The sequence below is a fragment of the Ciconia boyciana genome, chromosome 14, assembly GCF_034638445.1.
Source record: "Ciconia boyciana chromosome 14, ASM3463844v1, whole genome shotgun sequence".
Classification (NCBI taxonomy): Eukaryota; Metazoa; Chordata; class Aves; order Ciconiiformes; family Ciconiidae; genus Ciconia; species Ciconia boyciana.
In genome coordinates, this window is record NC_132947.1 from 1,178,169 (window position 1) to 1,190,393 (window position 12,225).

The 12,225-nt window shown below is 54.7% G+C and overlaps 1 protein-coding gene across 1 annotated transcript; it reads right to left on the reverse strand.

Moving 5' to 3' along the window:
- Positions 1-4,707: 4,707 nt before the first annotated feature.
- LOC140659639 (uncharacterized) lies at positions 4,708-12,152 on the reverse strand. Its single transcript, XM_072879507.1, has 6 exons — positions 11,153-12,152; positions 8,971-10,241; positions 8,210-8,395; positions 6,233-6,292; positions 5,100-5,293; positions 4,708-4,839 (listed from the first exon to the last, which is right to left on the reverse strand). Exons 1-2 carry the CDS (start codon positions 12,150-12,152, stop codon positions 9,037-9,039), a joined length of 2,205 nt encoding a protein of 734 aa, XP_072735608.1. The 3' UTR covers positions 4,708-4,839; positions 5,100-5,293; positions 6,233-6,292; positions 8,210-8,395; positions 8,971-9,036.
- Between the last annotated feature and the right edge of the window lie 73 nt (positions 12,153-12,225).

A 12,225-nucleotide genomic window follows, 5' to 3' on the forward strand; every position in this document is an offset into this window, starting at 1 on the left:
CGTACCCTAAATGTTCAACTGCAAGAAGCGAGGCTCTCCCCTTCAGGCTTAAGTTTCAGATACACAGATGAAAAATAACACGGACTTATTACCTGAACTAGCTTGCCTGTAGCTTTTTCAGAAAACTGCATCTCTTCTGGAAGCGAGCGGCAGCACACAGTGCCAAGTCCCTGCGTTCGAGCCGCACTCTTACATAACCTGTGTAGTACAGCCAGTCACCGTCTCCGTAACGTGTGATGGCGAGGTTATTTTTACAGTATCATGGCAACAGGTTTTCTGCTCTTGACATGTTTCCATAGCAGTGGCAGTAGGAGGATCAGGTGCCTGCCTTCCCTAAAAGCTTTGTTTTGCTGTGCAGGATGCGTTTAGCCCCTTTATTTTCTTACACAGTACAGAACTAAGCTCTGCGAGTGCAGATGGACAGCCGAGAAGCCAGCTTCCCTTGTGTCTTGTGTCAGCCATTATGAAATATCTCATTCAAGCCCATGGCAGCTTCCAAGCTGGGAAACCTTCAGAAGCAAGGCGGCCAGCGTCTTGTGTTGAGCCAGCAGTGTCCAGAGAGAAGTGGCAACCGCTGCTGCCTGATATGAGGAAGAGAGCATGAACTTTATCCACGGTGATCTCTCCCATCCCAAGCTTGGGATCATCATTACACGTTCTGCTGTGCAGGAAGATCCCTGAAAAGCTGCTTCAGTTGTTTCCTCCCATCATCGTAGCAGCCTGCAATGAAAACGTTAATGGGAGTTACACATCACCTTACTCTTCCTTCCTGTAGAGGTGAGGTCACGTCCCACTTTCAGGTGAAGGTGTACTCGTGTTTTGTTAGTTAGAAACTACAGCCAGAGCTGATTGTAGGCACACCGAGCTGCGTACTGCAAAATAAAGTTACAATGCATGTCAGCCTCTCGGAAGTATGACTTCAGAATCCGAGTACTACTTCCCAACAGTAAAATACACAACTGGCTTCAGGAAAGTGCCCAGCAAGCAGTCACCACAGTGACTGGAGAGCGGTTTTTGCACCAAAGCTGGCATATGAAGAACTCTGCTGTGACTTAACGCTTGGAAAGCGGGACTATAAACAAAACTGTTCCCACTACATTTACATGTTTGTTTTCGACAGTGCTCCTGCAGCCTGGTGGTGTACATCCGCTTTTGGAAAGCATTTGCTCCTTTTGGTCTCTTAATCCTGTAAAAGCCCACAAGCCCGTTCTTGTTCTTTTATTCTCGAGCGAAAGGTGTGCGCTCTCCTCTTGCTGACGTGCAGCTAGCTTAGGGACGCGAGCAGGGCACCCTGCCAGCACTGGATGAGTACCCACTGAAATGTGCGTTTGCCATGGCGTTCCCATCCACCGGAGCACCCAGGTCTCCCCCTCTGCTGACAGGCCCGTTGTTCCGTATCAGGTCAAAGCCTCCAACACGCTTCTCCTTCCCCGTCAGCCTACAACATCAAATACGTGTACTGAAGTACCTGAGCAATGACAATTATCTGTCTGCGCACAGGAATAAACTCCCAGACAATCAGAGACAAAGCTGAACAGCTGAAAGCAGCGGGCATCTTTCTACTATTAATATCTGAGGTTAGCACAGTTGTAAAGTCAATCACAAACGCTGCAAGACAAGCTGCTTGGAACAGCGCGCTCCAGAAGCGGCAAGTGTGGGAGGCACAATGCAGAAGGGCCTCCGAAAGAGAGCTCTTGTGCAAGTCCCAGCTCTGACCCAGACTCCATTCCCTTTGCAGCCCTGTGCTGCTTTGTTTTCCCACTCCGAAGTGGCAGCAGGATTGCCTACTTTGCTCTGTTTCTGGAAATTCATAATTTAATCGCTATAAAGGTTAGAGTATTATGATCAGTTGCCAAGAAAGACATGGAACCACACCACCCATTCCAAACATTGTAATAAAAACCCTTAGAAGGTAATAAACATCTTTGCCTGCCTGCCCTCCCTGTCCACAATATGAAGTGTGTCTTTGAGTAGATGACATTTGAGTTCAGAGTCTTCCTGGCTACTGGCAGTGAGGGAAGGGGAAGAAGCATTCACCTCCAGAAGCCAGCTGAGGAGATATGACAACAGTGAATTAGGGAGAAACACGCAGTTTTGCCAATGGTTCATCAAAGAGAAACGCCCGTCCACAAAATCATTACCCTGCTAGCAGGCAGGAGTTAAGTGTGAAGCAATAGGAAATCCAACCCTAAAGCTCTTTCCCATGCGCCGAGCCAAAGAACATTCTGAGCTTATTGCAAAGTTTCTATTCCTGTTCTCGATGGCACTAAAGAAAAAAAATCCCTCTAGCTTCCAGAAAGACATACAAGTGAAAACCAAAGTCTAGCTGAAGCAGTAAACGCTGAGGAGAATTCACAGAATGAGCATTAACCCTTTTTTTAGTGGCGGAATGCGGATGTCTCCTGGGAACAGGTTGCTAGCACAACGCAGTGTTCAAATAGCTCTCCTACGCGAGCCCAGCAGCGCTGTGATGCTGGGCACTGTGACGGCATCGAGGACTTTCATTCCGATTCATTTGCTCCCTGACCAGCTGAAGTTACTCCACCTCTTTACACGCAGGCTGCCTAAGCAGTAATTTGGTGTGAGGCTACGAACAGCGTAGATTGTGCAAATTAGAGCTATCCAGGACCACAGCTGAGCTGCATTTATCTGCTCATTTGAAACAAAGCTGTCCCCAGTGGCACCACGTGAAATATTGGGCTGAAGCTGACAGGACACAGGGCTGTAACAGGTATACCAGCTACCGTGGCTTGTCAGAGGGAAGAGTTAAAAAAAATAAATTAGAGAAGCCATTTCGTAGGAGAGCACTGTCAACATAAATCATATCTAAGGGAAATTTCCTTACCTGTGGTGCTGCTTGTGTTTTACATGATTAAGGCTGAAAGAATAATAATCCTATTTGCTTGTCATTTCTGAAGTACTATTTGGCGCTTCTGTTTTTCTCAACTCCTGTAATGACAAGTCAGCTGCGCTCTCAGGTTCCTGCTGTTGCAATACTTGGGTTGCGTACGTAGCAGATAAAATTCCGAGAATTTCAGCTGAACTTTAATGATATGTATTTTTCACTTAGCCAGTGAGAAAAGCTGTATTAAAAAACTGGAGTCAAATTATGTTTTAAAGGATTTTTTGTTGTTTTGTTTCAAATACCCTCAACTCCTGTGGAGTCCTTTTCTCCACAGTTAGCAGGAGGGACCTCTTTCAGAAGGTCTGCCTTCTAGGCAGTGCACCACAGCCACAGGTTATGTCTAGTGCTGGCAGCTAAATGGCACCGGCTGGAGGTTTACCAGTGCTGATGGGGCACGGCTGTAACATACATAAGCAGGAGAAGAGATGATGGTAACCCTCCATCTCTGGCAAGCGCTGTGATACTTGTGATATGCTGATAAGATATTAGGGGAACATATTCCAGAAATAGCCAAATTGGCAGGGTTTCACGACACCAGTGCTAGAGATCCTACAGACAAAGTCACAGGGTGCTGCACCCAGCTAATAAATCCCGATACTCCCAGCAAAAGCAGCTGTATCCTTCCAGACGGCAGCTCCCTTCACGTCAAACAGTTCAAACCTCTCTACGCTTCACCTGCAGTTCCAGACTGGCTCACTCTCAGCCGGCCTGCAAGCTCCCACCTACAAGATGGAGAAGCATCACGAGACACCCCTGTCCCAGGGAAAGCAGCTGGCCTGATGCTATAACCCTTTGTAGGTTTATTAACACCCTTACGGTTTCAGATCCTGATGGATCAGGATGTCATAGCTGTAGAGCTCAAAGCAGCGTTTGTCACCGATAATCACCTTCTGAACACTCCGGAGGCTGCGGATGAAAGCGTCGTCCGTATCCACAAACTTCCACCGACCCTGCCCCACGCTTGGTGGTCGAGTGCTGTCTGAGCTGCTGAATCAACCGCTTGCAGCCCTGAGACATCCAAACAACCACACTGAGCTGCTCCCAACAGATGACCACACATTTAGTCCGCATGATTTTTTTCAATCATCACCCTATAGTCTCCACAGCCCAGCAAGAATTCTTAGTAAAAAGCCAGAGACCGGAAGGTAGGGGCCACCAGCCCCACAATGCAGTTAGTTAAACTCTTCAGGCTTGACTACTGTACATCTATAGGAAAAAAGGTCCCCAGGTCCCCATCAGAAGTTCCCTAACAGCAATCAACATCTTCTCTTCTGGCAGGGTACTGCAAAGACCCTCCTTTCCAAACAGACAAGAGAGATTTCTAGAAGGGAGCAGCCCATAAAAGGGGAAGTTCAACACCATCCTCCATTACTCTCAAACATTGAGCCTCATCTCAGATTCACGAGGAATCTGACATCCCATCGACTTTCCTTTTTTCCTCCCTCTCTCTCTTTCTCTCAGCTGCCACCTCTTGAGAGAGAAAGCTTAACAGTGATAGTTGTGTGCAGCAATGTCAACCTTGTTGTACCGCTGAGGTCTCAGAAGTGAAGGGCTAAGCTATAAGATATCTACATCTCAGAAGAGCACTAACCAGAAAGTTATTAGGTTTAAAGTCAAAAAGATCAGCCTTATAGATGCACGAGACAGCTCCACAGCAACATTAAAGCAGAACGCTCGCCCAGCCTCTCTCCTAAAGCTGCTATCAACGAAATCACATTTATGGGTATCGGGAGACGAGGCAGCGCAGTGGAGCGGCTGCAGCACACGTCCTCGGCACGGCAGCTGGCAGGATGAGGTCAGCATCCTTGCATCTGCCAGAAGAGCCCCAGTGGCAGGCAGCGGGGGAACAGTCCGCAGACAGCGCGTATCCCTCGCCTTCCCGGGATCATAACCACATGCGGCCTTTTGCACTGCCACATTTGTGAGATGAACATCTGGAATGAAGTAGACATAAGGATCAAAACAGACACGGAACAAGCAAATACGGAACTCTCACTCTAAACAGTCCTCTTCTGCCCCAGTGCCAATTAATTATCTTCCCTGCCTGTAATCACAGGCTTCAGCCACCTGAGCTTAAGTCTAATACTGCACGATGATATCTTACTAAAAATTGCAGGAAAAAATTAAAAATCAGAAGTAATCAAGAGCGGTATCTGGAAAATGAACGAGTGACTGGCCTGAGCTCGTACTGTACCTCATGGCTGGCACGAAGCTCTTCACGTCAGCACGTCTCCAAACCGCAGTGCGCCTTCACCCATGGCAGCTTGCTGTATCCTCGCTCCAGAAAGGCTTTTGATCATTCAGAGCACGCACGAACTCTGCTGAACTTTCACGGAGAGAAGTGATGAGTTTTCCTGTCTCCTAAGCCATCAAATTGAGGTGGGACACCTGTTGGGAAGATGTGTTAAACCAATGAAAGCTATCAAGCTCAATCCAGTAGCAAGTGTGACACATAGGAAATCAAAGTTCTCTCCCATGAATCACCCTGTCCTTACGTTCTGCGAAGCCGAGGAAGAAGAAAGGCTGCCAACATTCAACCACCAACAATAAAACCAGGACTGACACTTCAACTTCAGTCCTAGCCGATTTGTCAAACTGACATTGCCAGTCATCTGGTGACACCAGTTTTCCAATGAAAAAAGACTGGAGAGAGACAGGGTGACAGCAGCAGCGAATCCTGTAGGTGTTTGCAGGAGTCAGAAGTGACAAGGTTCATCTGATGCATCTAATACCAAGGAGTAGAACTGTGCGGTCCTTTTCTTACCCTTCTTTACGGCACACACAGACAGGTAGGATATAGCGCTCATCTCTGCTGTTCAGAGTAAATCATGTATTAGAAAAGTGAGCAAATCCCCCTCTGTATAACCAGGCCTTCAGTGGGATATACTGGGAGAAGAGGAAAGGAGCAACTGGGCGTTAAGGCAAGGAAATCCATTTCTGGCATAATAATGGTGGTTTGCACTTACAGATGTCACTAGAGCATAAACTCTCAAGTCAAACTTTCAACCTACGAAGCGCAGAGAAATGTATAATATAACCCAGTTGCTGATATTGCTGCCTAGTGTTAGACGTACCTAAGATCAGAGGTTTATATATAAATATGCACACAAAGTGTAAGAAGTCAGATCCCAGATAAAGTATCTGACCGTTTGGGAAAAGCCATGGTAAGAAACTTTGTTGTTGCCTTGGGGGATGGTGAAGGAGTATTGCACGAGACAGGCACAGGAGAACAGAACAAGTCACAGGCAGAAGGAGACGATGAAATAAGAGCAAGAAACCAAAATGCCTGTTGGGTATGCCCCAAGGAGAAGACAGAGTCATTCTCACCTTCTTCAATCAACGATATCCTTCAGTTTTTGGAACAGGAAAATCCCTTCACCTTGTGACCTGCCAACATACAGGTGGAAGAGCAGAGTTACTGGCTTTAACGTTAGCATGTCCTGCTCTTTCCCAGCATTTCAGTGTAGAAGCCCTGCATAACCTGATTCATCATCTGTTTGTATGCAAGCACATTTATTTAAGGTTATGGGGGCAGCAGGATCCAACAACAGCCCTCTAGAGCAAAAAGCTCGGATTCGTAAGCGTTAGGAGGATTCCTGGAGGAAAGGGCAGAGCAGGCAGCCAGCCTGTGGGGAAGTTCCACAGTACCGAATAAACAAACTCTGTCACATGCTTGCAGAAATATAAGTAACGCAACATATGTTGTCGGGAATTTTGTTAAGTCACATTTTAAATTTGTGTATGTTGCAGAAGAACTCAATTAAACAGGAAGGTCGTGAAAGATGTCAGAGAACTATGGCAAGCAAGAGCAGAACGATCCCGAAGACAGCCTAGGCTGCATGATGTATTAAAAGTGGGTGACGAGCGGCCCAGATAAGCCACCCGAGCCCCAAGGCTCCCTCGTGTTGTGACTGTGCACGTCCTGACCTACTACTGCGTCTGAGTGTGGGAGCAGGCAACCTGAGACGTCACAACACGGGGCTGCTCAAGAGCACAGACCGCCAGAAGGAGTAACACGGAGTTTATTTTTACTTGTCTGTGAGTTTTGAGGTCAGCCACAAACTATTTCATTTAAGGTGTTGGTATAATCTCAGTAATCGCAGGCTTTTCATATATCCTTGTTTACTGTGTTCTGCTTACTTACCACGTTAATTGAGGTTGTGGGCATAAAATCAGCTTAATATAAGGTTTTTTGTTGCCAATTAACACGTTCCCATTTGTAGAGTTAGATAATCACTAGCTACTATTCTTCTGGCTGTAATTCACACGCCGGTTTGCATAATTACCTCCCATTCACGTCTCACAAGTGTGCCCTTACCGATGGGCCTGACTCGCAGGGTAAGGCGAATCCTCCTGCCCAGCCTCCTTGCCAGACCTGCTGCCCAAAGCACCGCGGCTGCTCGCTCGCAGGTCTCGCAGATGGGTGTATTTTTAATTACGCACCACGGCACGCTACTCATGATGTTAAATGGCTTGAATCCTCTGGCAGAAGCCAGGCGTTTCTCAGCGTCACGTTGTATTGTCGTAATTTCTAAAGGAAACACAATTTTCCCTTGGTCCCCAGGACGCTGGCTGAAGGGGAAGTTGCTGCGTTCAGCACAGCTCCAGGTAGCTATAGGTTTGGGGGGACAAATGTGATTCAGAGCGTGAGGCTAGCCTTCAGGTCTCTAACTGCAGAGGAGAGAGAAGCTAATGCCAACCAGATCCACCCCACCTTGCGCTCCAGGCTGCTGATGGAGCCTCCCGTAATCTCTTTGCATTCTCAGGATGGAAGTCTGCTCAGTAAGTTGGCTGGACTTAACACGGGCTGACATCTAACTTAGTGGGATTTCCCTAAAACCAAACAGATGTTTTCACAGCTCCAGCTTTAGGGGCTGCCCTGGAACGCTGCTCAACCAGAAGCCCAGTTAGCTGCCCTGCACACACACACCTTCTTGCACACCTGCAGCTGAACGGGAAGATTTCCGAGCATGGACCTGGCTGTAACCCCACAGCGAGAAGCCCTGGGAGCACAATCTGTTCCTCCACACGAGAACTCTGCACTTTATACCTTCACCACTGAGTTAACTTTGGCTGTACAAATAAACTGAGCTGTCTTTTGACTGCAGAAATAAAGTGTTGCACAAGAAGAAGTGTTTTGGTAGTACGTGTTGATCAGGGAACGGGCCAGGAGCACTGCTGCTCCTAGCCACCTTGCTATGCCCAGTTCTTCCTGTGGATTTCCTGCACATTTTCCTCTCGCTCCGCAGAACGAAGGCATCCATTCATCTCTGTCTCACTTTCCCTGGGAGAGCACATACTTACTGGTTTCAGAAGCCAAGCGATGCCAGGATTCTTGCGAAATTCTTCCACAAGCAAATAGTACTCTGAAGGCATTTTGAAGGTCTTTGGAATAAAGGCACATTTTGTTGCCTCAAGCTTTCCTGCTTCTCTTTCTAACTGCTTCCGAAACCTCTTCAGATTCTTCACTAAGCAGTTCTTCTGACTCAGCTGAATAGAAAGAGAAATATAAGGTTCAGCTCAACAAATGCTCCCACAGTCTGACTCACTTTAATTGCCCTTGAGATGCTTCTGGTGACATCTGGGGATCAACTGCACCACATACTCCGAGGAGACAAATAAATAAATATGGATACCACTGAGGGCTGCTTTCTCTTTGAGGAGAAGAAGGCTGGATTTTGATTTTCTGTATCTCTGTGTGGACGGGGAAGCTAGAACAGCGCAGGTCTCACAATCCACGTTCTACCATTTCTAATGTAGCCTCCCTGTGTGGTCAGCACGCTCCTCTCCAGGACAGGCAGCACTGATCAGCGCTGCCCACGCCGGCAGCTGTAACCGCCTCTGCGGGCAGGCTTAGCCCCCGGGGCCGCAGCAGCCCAGCTCCACCGCTCCTGAACCGCCGCAGGTTACGGCCCAGTGCTACAAACCACCCTCAGCTCCGTTCGTGCCAATGCTGGCGAGCGGGAAGGCTCAGAGCAGGGACGCGTCCTGCTCAGCCGCTGTGCTGCAGGGGAAGCAACGCCCCGGGGAGGACGGGGCAGGGCCCCCCGGGCTGTGAGTTTTACCTGTTGCGACTAAACCTGCCCACGGATACAAACGCGACTCCCCGCAACACAGCCGCTTCGGAGGGCCTATCGCGACGCGCCGTCCTCAGGCGGTGTTAAGGCAAAAGCTCCTTTGGCCGGGCAGGTGGGACGCAGCGCGTGGCCCGGGTGCAGGAGGCCCTGCTGGCGCCGTGCTCGCCCTTGCCTGCGCGGGCAGCGCTGGGCTGTGACACGCTGCAAGAGCCGGGGGCACAGCGCCGTGAGCCCGCTGGGAGCCCTGCTCCAGGCTGTTACCCCCGCCCGCCTTCGGCTGCAACTGCCGCCTCCGCGCTCCCCTGTGGGCAGCCGGCCTGGGCCTGGGCCTGTGCCTAAGCCTGAGCCCGAGCCTGGGCCTGAGCCTGAGCCTGGGCCCAAGCCTGAGCCTGAACCTAAGCCAGGGCCTAAGCCTGGGCCCGAGCCTGTGCCTGAGCCTGGGCCTGAGGCTGAGCCTGGGCCCGAGCCTGAGCCTGAACCTAAGCCAGGGCCTAAGCCTGGGCCCGAGCCTGTGCCTGTGCCTGAGCCTGAGCCTAAGCCAGGGCCTAAGCCTGGGCCCAAGCCTGTGCCTGTGCCTGAGCCTGAGCCTGAGCCTGAGCCTGAGCCTAAGCCAGGGCCTAAGCCTGGGCCCAAGCCTGTGCCTGTGCCTGAGCCTGAGCCTGAGCCTGGGCCTGAGCCTGAGCCTGAGCCTGAGCCTAAGCCAGGGCCTAAGCCAGGGCCTAAGCCTGAGCCTGAGCCTGGGCCTGAGCCTGAGCCTGAGCCTGGGCCTGAGCCTGGGCCTGAGCCTGAACCTAAGCCAGGGCCTAAGCCTGAGCCCGAGCCTGAGCCTGAGCCTGAGCCTGGGCCTAAGCCTGGGCCTGAGCCAGGGCCTAAGCCTGGGCCCAAGCCTGTGCCTGTGCCTGAGCCTGGGCCTGAGCCTGAACCTAAGCCAGGGCCTAAGCCTGAGCCAGGGCCTAAGCCTGGGCCCAAGCCTGTGCCTGTGCCTGAGCCTGGGCCTGAGCCTGAACCTAAGCCAGGGCCTAAGCCTGAGCCCGAGCCTGAGCCTGAGCCTGAGCCTGAGCCTGGGCCTAAGCCTGGGCCTGAGCCTGAGCCTGAGCCAGGGCCTAAGCCTGGGCCCGACCCTGTGCCTGTGCCTGAGCCTGAGCCTGGGCCTGGGCCTGGGCCTGAGCCTGAACCTAAGCCAGGGCCTAAGCCTGAGCCCAAGCCCGAGCCCGAGCCTGGGCCTGAGCCCGGGCCTGGGCCTGAGCCTGAGCCTGAGCCTGGGCCTAAGCCAGGGCCTAAGCCTGAGCCCAAGCCCGAGCCCGAGCCCGGGCCTGGGCCTGAGCCTGCGCCTGAGCCTGCGCCCTCCAGGCCGCGCGCGTCCCCATGGCAACCGCGCCGCTGCGCAGCAGGGGGCGCTCGCGGGACCGGAACCCCGGGACGCCCCCCCGCCCCCCCCGCCCGCTGTGCCCCGTCCCCCCTCCCCGCCCCCGCCTGATCCCCCGGTGTGCCCCCCCCCCGACCTCCCCGTGTGCCCCCATCCCCTCTCATCCCGCCCTGTGCCCCCCCCCCCGCCCCAGCTCCCCAGCCCCACGTAGGGCCGCGGCCTGGCACCCCGCAGGGGGCAGGGGTAGGGCCGGGGCCCGGGCAGGGGCGTTTCGGGGCTGTCCCCTACCCCTGTGACACCGAGGAGCCACCCGCCCCCCCCGGGCAGGTGGAGGCCATGCGGGGCGGGGGGTGGGGGGGGAGCAAGGACGGGGGCTGCACCCGGGGCCGGGTCCCTGCAGGCAGCCTGGGAGCCCGGCCAGTGCAGGGCTGGGGGCTCGGGGGGGTCCCCAGACCCCTGGCTCTGCCTCTGCCACCGTCCCGCTGCCGGGCAGGGACGGGGACCAGCGCTTCCCCGGTCCCAGTGAGCCCAGCAGGGCGCACACGGCTGCTGGGGCCGGTGGCAGAGGGGGACAGCGAACAGGCCTAAAACCTTCCAAAATCCGGCCCAGAACGTTGCTCTGGGGAGGAGCGGGGGGGCCGGGGCAGCGGGTGACGGGCAGCGGGTGAGCCCTCACCCACCAGACCCCTGCGCTCCGCTGACGGGACCCGCTGGCGCTGCCCGACCCGGCTGCCCTGCAAAGCCCCCGGGAGACCCACGCAGAACCCCCAGGGCAGGGCAGGGCAGGGCCACTGCGTCACCTGCCTGCAGGTGGGCACCGCTGCCTGCCCCTGGGCAGCCCCGAGGTGTGTGGGGCTGGGGTCTCGCACAGCCTGCGGCGGGTGCAGGCAGGGGCGGGCATGGTGCAGGCCAGGTCGGGCATGGCGCAGGCAGGGGTGGGCATGGCGCAGGCAGGGGTGGGCATGGCGCAGGCAGAGGCGAGCATGGTGCAGGCAGGGGCGGGCATGGCACAGGCAGGGGTGGGCATGGCGCAGGCAGGGGCGGGCATGGCACAGGCAGGGGTGGGCATGGCGCAGGCAGAGGTGGGCATGGTGCAGGCAGGGCGGGCATGGCACAGGCAGGGGTGGGCATGGGCGCAGGCAGGGGCGGGCATGGTGCAGGCAGAGGCGAGCATGGTGCAGGCAGGGGCGGGCATGGCGCAGGCCAGGTCGGGCATGGCACAGGCAGGGGTGGGCATGGCGCAGGCAGAGGCGGGCATGGCGCAGGCAGGGGCGAGCATGGCGCAGGCAGGGGTGGGCATGGCGCAGGCCAGGTCAGGCATGGCGCAGGCAGGGGCGGGCATGGCGCAGGCAGGGGCGGGCATGGTGCAGGCAGAGGTGGGCATGGCGCAGGCCAGGTCGGGCATGGCACAGGCAGGGGTGGGCATGGTGCAGGCAGGGGTGAGCATGGCACAGGCAGGGGCGGGCATGGCGCAGGCCAGGTCGGGCATGGCGCAGGCAGAGGCGGGCATGGCGCAGGCCAGGTCGGGCATGGCACAGGCAGGGGTGGGCATGGCACAGGCAGGGGTGGGCATGGTGCAGGCCAGGTCGGGCATGGCGCAGGCAGGGGTGGGCATGGCGCAGGCAGGGGCGGGCATGGCGCAGGCAGAGGTGGGCATGGCGCAGGCCAGGTCGGGCATGGTGCAGGCAGGGGTGGGCATGGCGCAGGCAGAGGTGGGCATGGCGCAGGCAGGGGCGGGCATGGCGCAGGCAGAGGTGGGCATGGCGCAGGCCAGGTCAGGCATGGTGCAGGCAGGGGTGGGCATGGCGCTGGGCGCTTCTCCGCGTGGCCGCACAGACCTTCCTTGATGGAGCGGGACAAAGGTTTTGTTCTTCTCC

Excerpts from the sequence above, each read along its gene's own strand:
- LOC140659639 (XM_072879507.1), bottom strand. The coding sequence starts at position 12,152 with ATGCCCACCCCTGCCTGCACCATGCCTGACCTGGCCTGCGCCATGCCC. Across the intron at positions 10,242-11,152 it reads GCAGCGGTGCCCACCTGCAG|GCTCAGGCTCAGGCTCAGGC; the intron begins GCAGGTGACGCA and ends GCTTAGGCCCAG.